We start from the raw sequence: 13,621 nt of genomic DNA on the forward strand, positions 1-13,621 counted from the left end.
CGTGTCGTTAGCCCCCTTCCACTCCCTGCAAAAACAGCACCGCCCCATCCACCGAGAAAGAGAAACTTACTAGAGCAGCCTCTATCAACGTTGAAGACCTCGAAGCTGCGAACGTTGGCTGTGGGGGGGATTAGTAGGGAGTAAAGGGAACGGAGGGGGTAAGGGGTAAACGAACCAAGCTTCTCGCAATTGACAGAATGACCGGTCCAGGTTACCTCGTCCCCGGAGTTGCAGCTCGTGCCGCTGTAGGAGATGACCTTGGTCGCGGAGACGGTGGTGGTAAGGAGGGCGAGGATGGCGGTGGTGAGGGTGGGGGCGTGCATGGTGGGTGAGAGGGGGAGCTTGTGATTTGGTTTAAGAGTTCGAGTCCGAGAGTTGGAAGATTGCTCTGTGGGTGTTGGTGAGGAATGAGGAGGAACAGGAGGAGTTTATATATGGACAGGCTCGCGGTTTGGGGCCTTTTGGAGATGTGTGGTGTTGCGAAGGGGGAGTAAGCTGACGCGAATAGATGACCGTATTGTCCTTGAGCGCTTTCCGCCTGAGTATGCTTCTCATAGTCCAAATCAGGGCATTCTAGGGATTTCTCGAGGGGCAGGTTCGCTGCATTTGGCCGATTTAGCCTCGCTGATGGTTGGATACCCCATAAAAGCCATCTTTGGACTCCCTTATTCAACAGCAATAGGTGGATCTTTATCCCATGATAGCTTGAATAACGGCTATCAAAGACCCCATTCTGTAAATGGGCATGCGATCTGGAGGTCCAAGCGGAGATTGTCTACGTCTGGTTCGCTGAGGAGATCCTAGAGTACGGTCAGCTTCCGAGGGAAACCCATCTTATGAACGTATTGCAGAGATTTACAGACTGGGAAGGCCTGTGTTGTTCGTACACCGTCTCCATTTCAAACATCACGGGTGTCCACTTCTGGATTTTTGTTGCGGTGCATGGGTTCAATTAAATATCAGATCGAGCGGTGAGGCTAGGGCCCAATCATCAAGCTTATAGCCGATATAAACAATTATAAACTTATAAGAAGCGTCCAAGTGAAGGTCCCATCTGCGAGGAGTTATATGCCCCGAAGCTGACAATGCGTGCGGCTGAGGCGTCGATCTTCGCAGGGAAGCAGCCCCCTGTAGGAGGTTATGTGATTGAACTTGCAAGATGAACAGTTTCATTCTGCTGAGCCGGCCTATTTGCGCCCTGATTGAACTTCGGTTCAGACCGTTGTTATATCCGGTTGTGGGCCAATAGAGCTGAGAGGTAGAGGCGGAATTGCGGTGTGTACTAGACCGCTGAATGGGAAACATGGCATTGAAGTAATTAGCTAAAAACGACTCAGCCCTCGCACCATGTGGTCGTTGACGAACATTGTACAAGGTATAGCCGCCGTAAAATCAGACATAGTACACACATCTAGGAAACCACAGCACAAAGATATTGGATGCGATTCGGTATGCGTGCGGTTGAGAAACTAGAAAGGTGTAGCTTCCTACCACACTTCCTTTACCTTATATGATTAAAACTCATCATAAGCCACCCATTAATATCACAATAGTAATACAAGAGAAGAAAAGGTTCAAGTGCCAAAATTACGCAGTCACCAACCCAACAACCCCGCAAGCACTCACTCCACCGCCCGTCACCTGGTCCGTGACCTCACTATCCCCACTCTCCAGCCTCCTCGGTCCACTAACCGTATCATTCGACAAGAACAGCTTCGCAGACGTCATTCCGTCTTGGGTGTTATTATACAAGCACGCGACCGGGACGTAGATGTTTCCGAACGTGTCGACGACAGTGAGATAGCGAGGGGCGCCAGTGGTTGTGTTGGAAAGCGGAGCTGGGACGAAGGAACTATGGTGTATCAGTAATGACACTAGAGGAGGGGAAAGACGGATGGTAGAAACTTACACTAGCGCAGCAGTCTTGGGCACGGCATCCACACTTCCCAGCCTCAGCCGACTCACGCCCATCGATCTGACCGTATCCGCGTACCCGAAAATCACTCTCCCAGTGCTATCGCTGTATATCAAATTCCCAGCGTCATCTTTTGCAAAGTAGGAAGAACTCGTGAGTGCTGGATAGCTAGACACAACACTAAAGTGTACAGCATACATATTACCGTTATCAGCAGCCACGACAGTAACGTTTTTCTCGGGCGTGGTGATCTGCACGAGCTGGGAGTTCGGGGTGATGTCGGTTGTGTTGGCCGTGGGAGCGGCGGGAGGGGTTTCTGCGCGCGGAACCACCTGGTGGTATTTCCCTCCAAGGGAGATTGGTATCTTAGGCTTAGGAAACGGGTTCACAAGTGGAGCTGGCACAGATGAAGGTGGCACCGCTGGAGCAGGAATTGGGGGAGTCCCGAGTCTGGACAATATGTTAGTTGATCCACAATAAGAGTGATCAAAACTTGAAACTTACGGGAAGCATTTCTTCCAAAGATCCTTCTGAAAAGTGGTAATCGGGAATACTTTATTACCGATTATGTTCTCCTCTGCCGATAGTTCGTTCTTGAAGCTGACATCGAGACTGATACCAGGACAAGCAGCATCACCAATCTGGTAGCTGACGCCGCCGTTCGTGATCGAAGCCGAACCACTCACACCAGCGGCAATAGAGAAGCTTGGCTTGTCGATGAGAGCGGCCTGTTTCTTCCAGGTACCCTTCAGAATATCTATACCGAAGGCTAGAGCGACCTTCAGCGAGGCGTCGGCCGCAGCCTTAACTGATCCCTTGACATCAAGAACAGGCTGGAGGGCTGGAATACCAAGGGTACTTAGTTTAGAGTTCTCGCGATTGATAACATCGACTACAGCATCGATTGCCGGCCAGTTGAGAACTCCTCCAGCTAGCACCTGTCCAGAAGCTTGCAGCGTCAAAGAGGAAGTTGCATCGACGTAGAACTCGGGCCCAACGCTGATAATTCCGGGGATAGTGAGCCACGTCAAAGGCATGTCCACTATTCGTTTTTCGTATAACGGAACCGTAGTGCTGTAGCTGGCGTCGACGCCGAGTTGGAGAGTACCTTGAAGAGTTCCCTTTACAGCAACCGTTCCCTCCTCAAACCCGTGAGCGACGGAGAATACGAAGTGGCCGTTCAGCGCCAGTTGTCCGCTAGCCCCGCATCTCACGCAGTAAACCCCAAGGTGGCCCGCGCCAGACGACGCTTCGTATAAGGAGTAGCCTCGAGGGCCCCATGGAGTGGCGACGGTGTTTCCTTTGCTCAAAGTATCCATGGAAAATGTGCCGGAAAGGTCTTTTGAAATGGTCGTGAGATGATCCAAAACACCTAGATATCTTAGCATATAGTCTAGATGCGAGGAGGGTTTTCGTACTTCCTGCAGCTTGAACAACGTCGCCGATAGCATGTCCAACCGCTGAAACGGCACCCCCGACCACGCTTCCAATGGCGTGGCCCACGCTAGTAATCTTTGCGACAGTCAATGATCAGGAACATATTTCTTCAAGTTAAGGGTATTACGCACAATTTTAGGCCAATGGAATCGTTTCTCGAGACCCGATCGACGAAGCAGATCTGTAGTGTTAGAATTACCGGAGAGGCCAAGAAGGGTGAAGTTGGTCGCGCCAGGAAGCGTCTTATTGAGATCAGACAGATTGTTTAGATTAATCCTTCCGATCCCGTCGTCCAGACGACTATCGAAGCTATCATCATGAATCAAATGATTTGACGAATTCCCAGTAAGGGGCACGAGATAACCTTCGGTTGAATTACCACCGGGTGCTGACATGTTGTAGGTATTAATGGGCTCCTTTCCGCTGAGAGAGAAATTTCCAAACTTGACATCGATCGGGGTATCATGAGCGACTGCTTCGGTGAAGTCAAGGTGCTTGATCTTTCCAGTTATTGCCATCGCATGGTCGTCATGATCGAGGTTAGAAACGAGGAGGTAATGACGGGGGGCTTCTTGCGGTTGTCCAGAGCCACAAGAAGGGCTGGTTGAGATTAACACAAGGCCAGCCGTTTGCTTTGACCAGTCGGACACCGCAATATTGAAGGCTTTCAAGTCGTTGAGGATGATAGTTGCGGTATCCCCTGAGCATGTCATAGAGGAAACGAAGTTTGTATGCTCTAACTGTACAGACGGGTAGTTCATCTCGGGGACTGAAACGAAGCCAATAGCCACGTCGGTGGGTTCTATCAAACAGATATATCAGTAATTCATGTAGAATGGTATCCAGACGGAATGTTTACCTTCATGTGGAAGGGCATTGTCCTTGCTTCTAGACTCCAAGTAGAAAAGGTCGATCGACATGCAGGCCGTAAGGTGTTCATGATCATTGAGATCAACATCCCAGTGGACTGCTGGACGTAGAACATTGGTTTCTTGCGGTGCTTGCGGACTTGCGGTGGGAGAGCTCAATAGTTCCACCGCAGTCAGAGGTGAGATGGGCTCGGCAGTGTATGAAACGGGACTGGTAGGAATTGGCTCTGCAATGTACTGCGTTGGAGTGGTGGGAATCGGCCCCGCAGGAATCGAAGCGAGCAGACCACATGCGGCAGGTGAGCCGGCTGTTTCGTCGTGATCATTGATGTAGATGTTGATTACTGCTCGATCGTCTATTTCAAAAGAATTGGGTGTGTCTAATGGTGCTCCCTTTGAGGTCAAGCAAAGTGCTAGCAAGCACACTATACGGAGAAGGGTTGTCCGATGCATGTTCTTAACGAGCGTCTGGAAACAAAACACAAAAAGGAAGGTGGTTGGGCACAAGCCAAGGAAATGACTGAATGAGTAACTTGGTGTTCTCTGTGAGGATGGACTCGGTTTATATATGTTGATGTAGGCAAGAAGACATTGGCTCGAATCAGGGCTTAGATCTAGTGAGAATGGAAACGCCGTATCTAGGAAGGTACAGCATGGCTAGTTAATTTCCGACTGCTGCCAAGAGCAGTCAAACTTTTACGACATGGAGCCTTCATTGTAACAATCCCGTATCTCGATTTGGTTGGTTGGTACACGCTTTGGCCAGATACGAGCACGTGTGCTTCTAGAAAGGAAGCTGAATATTCCTGAAGAATGAAAAACCAATGGAACAATCTGTGTATCTCGAAAAGCAATGCAATGCTTCCAAGTCGAGCCATTCTACCTTGTCGGTCGCATCGGAATGCTTCCTTGAGACTCGCCAAGAACTTACGATGTACAACTTCTAAGTAAGTCAAGAACATAAATGCTCCGGTGAGCTGAGTGGCAGAGACGGGCTTCGGTGGGAGTTCGTACTCTGACGGCTCTTGGCTCACACATACCGAGTAAATATGGCAGAAACGCCGAACACTTCAGACATCCAACTGGAGGAGACCTTGCCGTAACATCTCCAAGGCTACAATTTCTTGAGCTTGGGAGGCTTGATCGTTCGTTGGTCACTTTCCGAAGTGCTTCAATACATCCTCATAATTCTAACAGTAGTTACGTTGGGCGATCAGTAAGCTCGCTGAGTCCTCTAGCTAGTGTTGAGCTGTGAAATGGTGAATGGGCTTGTGCACGCCAAGAGCCCTGTCGGTGGAATGCGAGGCTGAATCCGAGCATTTGTACAACGATCAAAGCTCAGAGCAAGTTTCAGACGTTGGATTCGAGAGCGGTCGGAAGGCCCTGCGCCTGAACAAGAATTTCCGGCGTAGAACCTAGCAACGTTGTATTTCCCGAGAGATGTCACCTTGCTGTGCCAGCTGTTGCAAGAAGAGGGATAAAGTTGGATGGAGAGATTTGAGATGGAAGAAAGTAATCCCGCGGCCGAGGGGCTTCAAACCAGGAGCCAAGCCGGACCAGTCACATTCACAAGCTCGCATCAACCGTGAGTCACAACGTATTTTGCGTTCAGGTCTGATATATAATCTACTCGCGAGCGATGGCTCTCTTCACCTGGCTCATCCCACCGAAGGCGGGACAAGCTACTCACAATGGGCTCGATTACTATCCGCAACACCATCGCCTCCGATCTTCCTCTATTGCCAGCCCTCGAAACGGCGGCCTATGAACCTTTTCGCGCCATCGGTATGGCAGACTTCGCCAATCGGCAACCTCCAACTCTTGAAGAGCTAGCGGCGTATCACGATACAGGACACGCCTGGGTAGCAGCCGTCTCTGAGGACGAGGCGGATTCGGGCACACCAATCGCATTTGTCTTGGTGTACGTCGTAAACAATGATGGCCTCGGGTGGAAGAGCGCCTTCATACACGAAATCAGCGTGTCTCCTGAGTACGCCAGGCGAGGCATTGGAAAGACATTGATCGATCACGTCGCTTCTTGGGCTCAGCAGAATGGGCTGAGGGCGTTAGACCTCGCGACATATGTCAATGTACTTTGGTGCAAACCATACTTCGAGAGACTGGGCTTTAGGGTAGTAGATGAGGAAGAACTTTTGATGAACGAATATAGTGGAGTTCGGCGTCTCATTATGTGTGAATGGCATGATGAACTTCTGGGCCGATGGCGTCGAGTGGCAATGCGAAAGTTTCTCTGAACGCTCGCGGTCAAACGCAATCGAGCGTGGTCCCCGCCCCATACAGTTGCAAGATGAGCTGATGATGGATATTTCAAAGGGTGTTTCATTTCGCTTCTTCAATCGTTTGATTCCTGATTTAGGCTTTTAATAATCTGCTGAAACTCAGTCAACAATATCTCTGAATGTGAAAACAAACTTTTCAATACCTCGCATGACCCAGATCAAGGCATCGACTGTGAGTCACAAGTTTTACATGTAGATAGACGTTCGTGAGGATATAGCAACATATTTATCCCAAGTTTTCAACACATTTCTTCGGACTCCAAACTAGCCTTTACAACTCCTTATTCCAACAGCTAACGAAAAGCACTGCAACGCATAATCTGCTTTCTCCTACTATATTAGGCCCAGACACCAGAAACCCTTGGATGCCTTCTGCAGTCATCTTGCACGGTCGTGAACGGAAATGGATGGCGGACTCTGGTGGTGGTGAAAATACTGCGTTCAATATTTTGTCAAGCGATCGCCGAGACTTGATTGATTGACAAACCCGGGAGTGGGATATTTGGCTATGAAACTCATATACTCGCAAATCTTGGTGTATAGTGACTTGCATTCCCACCGCGAAATATCACATTTCTCGACAGTCACATGCAAGCCACGCAGTAACCGGTGTAGCAAAAAGGGCCAAGTCGCGAAGAGAACTTCCTGACTTCATCTTCTCAAGCGTCCCTACACAACACATCCAATCGCATTGATATCTGAATCAATCCTACCATTTCTACCTGTGAAGCAGATAAGTAAACGCTGACTGCGCCTTCAGATGCTCGTCTTCGCTTTATTCGAGTCAGCTTTGACCTTAGCAAATAAGGCGTCCTCTATTCTAAGGCGTCCAACCATCAGCAAGCCACTCATCGTGGGGGTTTCCGAGATGAAGAAATCAGGAGGAGTGCAACGCTCATTGCTAAGCAAGAAATATGAATTCAGCTATCATCGACCCCGTCGTGGTGTTTTGAAATGCATTGCCCAGATTTCTAAGCAGGATCGGGAGCCGGAAGGCCCACCATCCGTTCCACGTGACTTACCGAGACCATGATTATGAACCATCAGCCCGGTTAAAGGCAAACGAGAGCAAAAGCTTGATTCTTACCCCACAATAAGAACTCAAAGCGAGCTACTTGTCTGAGGAAGCGAATCTCTAGCCAATGATGAGCTTTAGCGCAGCGCCACGAATAGGTGAGATGCATCATGTATCGTACGCGAGGAACCGAGAAGGCGTCCAAGGCCACCCACGGCTCACAAAGCATGCATTCGAAACAGTTGGTGCTTGGTGAGTCTAAAGGTTTGTGGAACACTAGTTCCAGTATATATATCCAATCCACTGGACCCTGTAGTTCAGCAACTATTCTACACGCTTCATTTCTTAACCTTTCATAACTCATCCTAATTTTTCCATTTTCCACTACATCCATCATGGCCGCCAAAATCGCAATCATCAACACCAGCACGCGACCCATCCGGGTCGGTCCCTCGGTCACTGCATTCGTGAAGGAAATCCTCGAGAAAGCCGACCCCTCAGCCGATATCACCACCGTCGATGTCGCGGACTTCAACCTCCCCGTCTTCGACGAGCCTGCTGCCCCTGCCATGATCCCCGCCATGGCGCAGCACACCAAAGAGCACAGCAAGGCCTGGAGTGCCGAGATCGCAAAATATGACGCCTACATTCTTGTCGCGAACGAGTACAACTTCGGCATGTCGGGCGCGACCAAGAATGCTATTGACTTCTTGTACAACGAGTGGATTGGCAAGCCGATCTACATCGTGACGTACGGGATTATGGGGGCCACGAATGCGTCTGAGCAGCTCAAGGCTGTGTTGACCGGGATGAAGTTGAAGGTTGTGGAGACGAGGCCGAATTTGGCGTTCCACGGGCTGCAGGCGGGGCCGGATATGTATGCGGCGATGAGCAAGGGGGAGCTTGGGGAGGGGTCTAAGAAGGATTGGGAGACCGACAAGAAGGAGGAGCTGATTAAGGGGTTTACGGAGTTGAAAGAGTTGCTGGCGTCGCCGCCGAAGGCTGAGGCTGTGGCTTGAGAGAAGGCGTGCTTGTAAGTAATGTATAGCTTATCAAGAATGTGTTGTTAAGTCTTGCTAATTGTCTTCTTAGGTTGTAGGCCATTTTAGTAGACACTGTTAGAGGAAATAAATTCTCGTAAACCAATTTGGGCCCGATATCACGCGAGGTAGTGCCTACTGTCAATATAAGCCGCCAACTGCTTCGTTTCGATTGCAGATGCCTTAGACAGCTGCTTGCGACGAAGCACAGTCTACATGAATCACTCGTCAAGCCAAAGCGAACCAATCTTCGAACATGTCCGCAACGGAGCTCGATTGTATTCGAGAATACATACCCTCACGAATTGATCCTTGGATGCTTCTTCCCCAGCCTACTATCATGGCACCACACCTATATACACTCTTTCACGTCTCCATCCTCAAATCTTTTTCTCCTTCTACACATCCCCTACAAAAACTTCCCTACTCCACTTCCCACCGCTAACAACCCCATAAACACTAACACCCCCCATCGCACCTTCCCGTCCACGATACCACCCGCCACTCCTGCCCCCGTACTCCTTGCACTCGTCGAGTTTTTAATTGTCACTGTGCTCTCCTTCCCCATCGACGACAGATTTCCATTACACATAATAAACGCATCCCTTGTGCGGTCACCAATGCAGCTTAGCAGGCTCCCGACTATTTGCTCCTGCGCCAGGCAGTAGATGCTGCAGCCGTTGCTGTATTTGACGACGGACTCGTTAAGGCAGCAGGCGTTAAGAGCAACGGTGATGTTGGGCGAGGCGTTGATGGCACAGGCTGGGCGGTTTTCGGGCATGTTTTGGATGCCGGAGCCGCAGTGGTGGGTTGCTGTTGGGTGGAGGCGGAGAGGAGAGTAGATGGGGAGGGGATGAGTGAGAGGGAGATTGGGGGCGAGGTGAGGGAAGTCATGGTGTTGCGTGGGTGGGTGATGTTCGAATGGGTAACGAAGGCTACCTAGGTATAGTTGCGATTGTGATCGTGTCCGTTCGTTTGGACAGTGGAAGGCTAGATTTTATGGTCAGTGGGGACCTTTCACTTGTATGCTTGAATGGTTTTCCTTGCTTCTAAGGCAAGTCTATGTTAAAACTGCGGTCGTTTGCATATTCCACGTATTAGCGTTGGGTATGAGGTGTGCCGAGAGACACCAACTGGCAGCCAAGCACCAGATTCAAGACGCAGATATCCATGCCACCAGGAACAATGTCAGCACCATCGTTGTTACAGTATTACTAGGAGGGGAGCGATCCGGGCTGTTGTGGAGTGGCTTCGTATGCGAATCCCAGCAGCTTCGCGACAGGCTCAGCCTCACAATAAACACCACCACGCGCCGAGCCCCCGAGTGTTTCTCTTGACGATAGGTTGACGCAGCTTCCTGGACAGTAATGAGCAATTTAACGCGAAACTCAATAAAGAAACATCGAGTGTGGTGGGTGGAATTTTTCCGCAGGAATGCATTATATCTAGGTGTGCTATGATTGGTGATGCAAGGCTTCTCAGGCGGGAAATCCTTAACCTCCGTCCTCGCATGTAGCTCTCATCCATAAACCTCCACCACTTCCTGCATCGCTACGGCAAACCACATCCCATACTTCACATCTATTGACTCAAATACATTGCCGTGCACGGAGCTCGGAAGCATCCCCTAAGGAAGTGGAGCCGATTGGGCGTTCGAATGTTCCACTACACGCTCAGTAGATTGTTTACCCTGAGTACAGCGAAGAGTGTACTACTAATAACCCTCGGGAACACGAAAATTGACCAATAGTTGAGAACTCACATGCAATCGAGTTAACCTGTACTTTAACATGTATGACCTCAACGCTGGCGCAACAGGGACTTTACCCAGCATCAACCAAGCATTCAAGTTATAATGAGAAGTTTTAGGGTTCTCTCGTTGCACAATTGTTTCAGAGTTTATTACAGTACGAGAAGACGTGGACAACGGTCGTACCATCGTAAGGAGCTTATTACCTCCAGTATGGCTCGCAATGGAGGCTCTTCTCAAGCATCTTCTGAATGATCTACAGTGACTTGTAGCGATATGGAGGGAAAAGGTTTTACTGAAGGTGAAATATTTGATGTCTCTCCTGAGATTATCTCACTGGCTTCGTCCTTAGGCGCTCACCAATTTGAACACGGCATTGCTTCAATGACCTCCGAATCGCCAACAGACGACCAGCAGCACCACCCTCAAGCTGAACAAAGTAGTTGGCTTCATGTTGACTTGCAAGGCGAACTTCCTACAAATTCAGAAACCGTATCTCCCGTAAACGTACTGATGGATCATCTCCGAGGGCCAAGCCTCTCCACTAACATCTACCAGTCTGATACAACCTTCGGACTTCGCGACTGGCTGGCCGCGAAGCGCACTGTCAGCCATTCTCATTCTTCAAAATCGCATACATCGGCGAAGGCAAACCCCACTATGATATCTATTGGAGACTATCGTCTCCAACGATCGCCCACCACCCAGTCGGATTGCGCCCTGTTGAAGTCCACCGCTGACGAGACTCAGCACTGCCTTCAGAATTGCAAGTCTCGCAAACAAATATCCAGGAGCGGCAGAAGCTGGGCATCGATGCTAACAGCCATCTTGGCGCTCTTGTCCACCGCGTTGTCTGGCCTCTTTATGGTCATTGCATTAGTGCAGCCTCGATACGGAACTCGAGTTTCCACTTACGGAGCAATTACAATAACCACAAGCGCATTGATGACAGCTGTACTTGCGAAGACCATCGAGACAACTTATGTGACGTTGTTCGTCATCTTTCTGGGGCAGGAACTAAGGCGCCGAGCGCTTTTACGCACGTCTGGAGGAGGGTTCACCCTCGCCGATGCGTCAATGAGAAACTGGCTGATGCAGGTACATAGTCTCCTTTACTAAAGCTTAGTGTATCCCTGACTCGAGCAGCCAGGAACTATTTTTACGCATTTTGACAGCGTCAAACGTGCAGCAGTATCGTTATTGGGGTCTGCTACTATGTAATTACCCTCAAAACTCCCTTCTATGGCCTTCTCTGACCTATAATCATTGGTAGCTTTGGGACGTTGGTGGTTGTATGCCCCCCACTAATTATGTCGAACTTCATCCTTAGATTTTTCACTGACCAGAGTCACGAAGCTACTATATACTACCGCAGCAAACGTTCTCGTACAGCCTCAGTTGAGAAGTACGTGACTAGGATTCTTTGAGCCTTTTCACATATTCACAGCTTATGCCGAAAGAAAACTCGCTAATAAGCGCGACAGCTCATACTGTGGGGAAGGAATTGGAAGGAGTGGTCCAAGCCGAGTTCGCATCTCTAAGATTTCAAAGCGACTCAGCTTGCAGTGTCAACTTTTCTATGTTTTGTACTAATGCCTTGAGCAAAGCTGCTGCGCTTCAGAGCTACCAAGCTTATCTTTCCGACTGGAGGCACGATTTGATCGAATCGAAGAACGCCTCTGGAGCATTAGGCTCACGTCCGAGACCACCAGCTCAGAATTTGAGATTTGGCTCCCTCAGTATGTTGATACACCAGTAGGCTTTGTTAGATCCGGGATTAATTTAAAGTAGAAGATGTTACTGTCAGAGGAGCGTGGTTACGACAGAGTTTCAAGGATGAGTATCCGATGCAAGACCAAAACAAAATCTTTGTCTCGAACTTCTCTATCGTGATGCCCCATCCTGGAGTCCCTCAAGCTGCCAGGAACTCGTCGAATCATGTGATTCAGCTTGAGGTATGAACCCGAGTTTTACTTTGATCACAGCACACTATGGGCTCGGCGGACAGGTGCCCCAAGTAGCGATTTTGAAAAAAACTCACTACTGACACGATGCTCTTAGAACCTAGGTCCTACAGCCTTCTACTCCGTTAGAGCATCTGTGATGTCCCCATTTCTTCAAGTGCTATGTGCGGAGGTTTCGAAGCGCGACATTTCTCCTATAGTCTATGAGACATGGCCAATGGCCAATGCCACCAACTTGAGGAATGTGTCATTGATTGGGCGGCATTTGTCGAAGAGAATAGGACGGTTGTGGATGATTATTTCCAATGGGGACTCGAAAACACGCCTCCAAGTAAGTCGAACGATCATCTTTCAAGACTCCTTGTCCGGAATTTGACATATACTCACAGTCTTCTCGAAGTTTCTTCCGTCGGGAAAGGTTTTCGTTAATTATTACAATTCTAATGGAGGCCGTAGACCCGTTTACCTCCTAACTTCTCCCTTTTCAACCGGTGGTGATGATGAATACAAGTTCTGTTTGTTGGAGCCAGGGCTCACGTATCAATGTTCCACAATCTTCAATGCCAGCACATCGGCCCCATCACTGGAGGTGTCCTGCGATGAATCTAACTCCTTCTCAGATACTGGTGACAGGGATGTGATCACGGGTCTTGGAGCTTATTCACTTAACCTACTCGAGGCATTCTTTTCCAGTATGGAATTCGATGAAAGCTTCGCTAATACCGAGGGCCAACAAGGATGGATGTTCGATGGTTCAGCGAGCTCCAATGCTGAGGCTACCAGCCACCCGTCGCCAGCAGAGCTGGTTGCTGTGTTCGTAGCATTTACTTTGGTCGAGGCCACGATCGACACGCAATTCACGGGCAATTTTGATTCAAAATTCGCCCCAAATTACACGCAAAGGTTTAGGGCCGCCATCACCGCCCAAGAATATGCTTCTGGCGGCGTATACCCTTATCAGCGCGCCTTCCACGTCGTCCTCATATACGTCTTCGTCACGAACCTCTTCATCTTACTCTACTTTATCCGGAATCCTGGCCGCGTCACCGACTTCTCCGATCCGCCGAATCTCTTCGCGATAGCGATCAATTCACCTCCAAGTGAGCGTCTTGCGGGTAGTTGTGGTGGAGGGCCCGAAGGAGATGAGTATCAGGTGATCTGGAAGGTTGATCAAGATGATGGACATGCTTTCTTGGTTGCTGCGGATGAGCCGCGTGATCCTAGCTGTGTAGACACAAGTCGAGCGGGTGAAGATATTGAGTTGGAAGAAACGAGTGAGGCTGTGAGGAAGAGGGGCCGCTGGCATCGCCTCTAACATGATCTCAAAGGGA

General features: G+C 49.6%; 4 protein-coding genes across 4 annotated transcripts; 3 read left to right on the forward strand and 1 right to left on the reverse strand.

Moving 5' to 3' along the window:
- Positions 1 to 322: 322 nt before the first annotated feature.
- Positions 323 to 4,674, reverse strand: BDZ99DRAFT_575098 (uncharacterized protein; the record flags this gene model as incomplete). Its single annotated transcript, XM_033728432.1, has 7 exons — positions 323 to 800; positions 1,627 to 1,852; positions 1,910 to 2,365; positions 2,420 to 3,287; positions 3,334 to 3,427; positions 3,484 to 4,154; positions 4,212 to 4,674. 7 exons carry the CDS (start codon positions 4,672 to 4,674, stop codon positions 720 to 722), a joined length of 2,859 nt encoding a protein of 952 aa, XP_033571871.1. The 3' UTR covers positions 323 to 719.
- A 1,096-nt stretch (positions 4,675 to 5,770) lies between these two features.
- On the forward strand, positions 5,771 to 6,767 carry BDZ99DRAFT_502334 (acyl-CoA N-acyltransferase). The gene has a single exon (XM_033723885.1). The coding sequence runs from the start codon at positions 5,913 to 5,915 to the stop codon at positions 6,474 to 6,476; it is 564 nt and encodes a 187-aa protein (XP_033571872.1). The 5' UTR covers positions 5,771 to 5,912; the 3' UTR covers positions 6,477 to 6,767.
- Positions 6,768 to 7,877: 1,110 nt separating this feature from the next.
- Positions 7,878 to 8,652, forward strand: BDZ99DRAFT_451422 (NADPH-dependent FMN reductase). Its single transcript, XM_033718211.1, has 2 exons — positions 7,878 to 8,569; positions 8,629 to 8,652. The coding sequence occupies exon 1, from the start codon at positions 7,932 to 7,934 to the stop codon at positions 8,553 to 8,555; it is 624 nt and encodes a 207-aa protein (XP_033571873.1). The 5' UTR covers positions 7,878 to 7,931; the 3' UTR covers positions 8,556 to 8,569; positions 8,629 to 8,652.
- A 2,058-nt stretch (positions 8,653 to 10,710) lies between these two features.
- Positions 10,711 to 13,605, forward strand: BDZ99DRAFT_525249 (uncharacterized protein; the record flags this gene model as incomplete). The annotated part of the gene is made up of 7 exons (XM_033725980.1): positions 10,711 to 10,833; positions 10,885 to 11,424; positions 11,811 to 11,853; positions 11,934 to 12,065; positions 12,118 to 12,281; positions 12,388 to 12,621; positions 12,691 to 13,605. 7 exons carry the CDS (start codon positions 10,711 to 10,713, stop codon positions 13,603 to 13,605), a joined length of 2,151 nt encoding a protein of 716 aa, XP_033571874.1.
- Positions 13,606 to 13,621: the final 16 nt, after the last annotated feature.

Source organism: Mytilinidion resinicola, assembly GCF_010093595.1.
Source record: "Mytilinidion resinicola strain CBS 304.34 unplaced genomic scaffold BDZ99scaffold_20, whole genome shotgun sequence".
Lineage (NCBI taxonomy): Eukaryota > Fungi > Ascomycota > Dothideomycetes > Mytilinidiales > Mytilinidiaceae > Mytilinidion > Mytilinidion resinicola.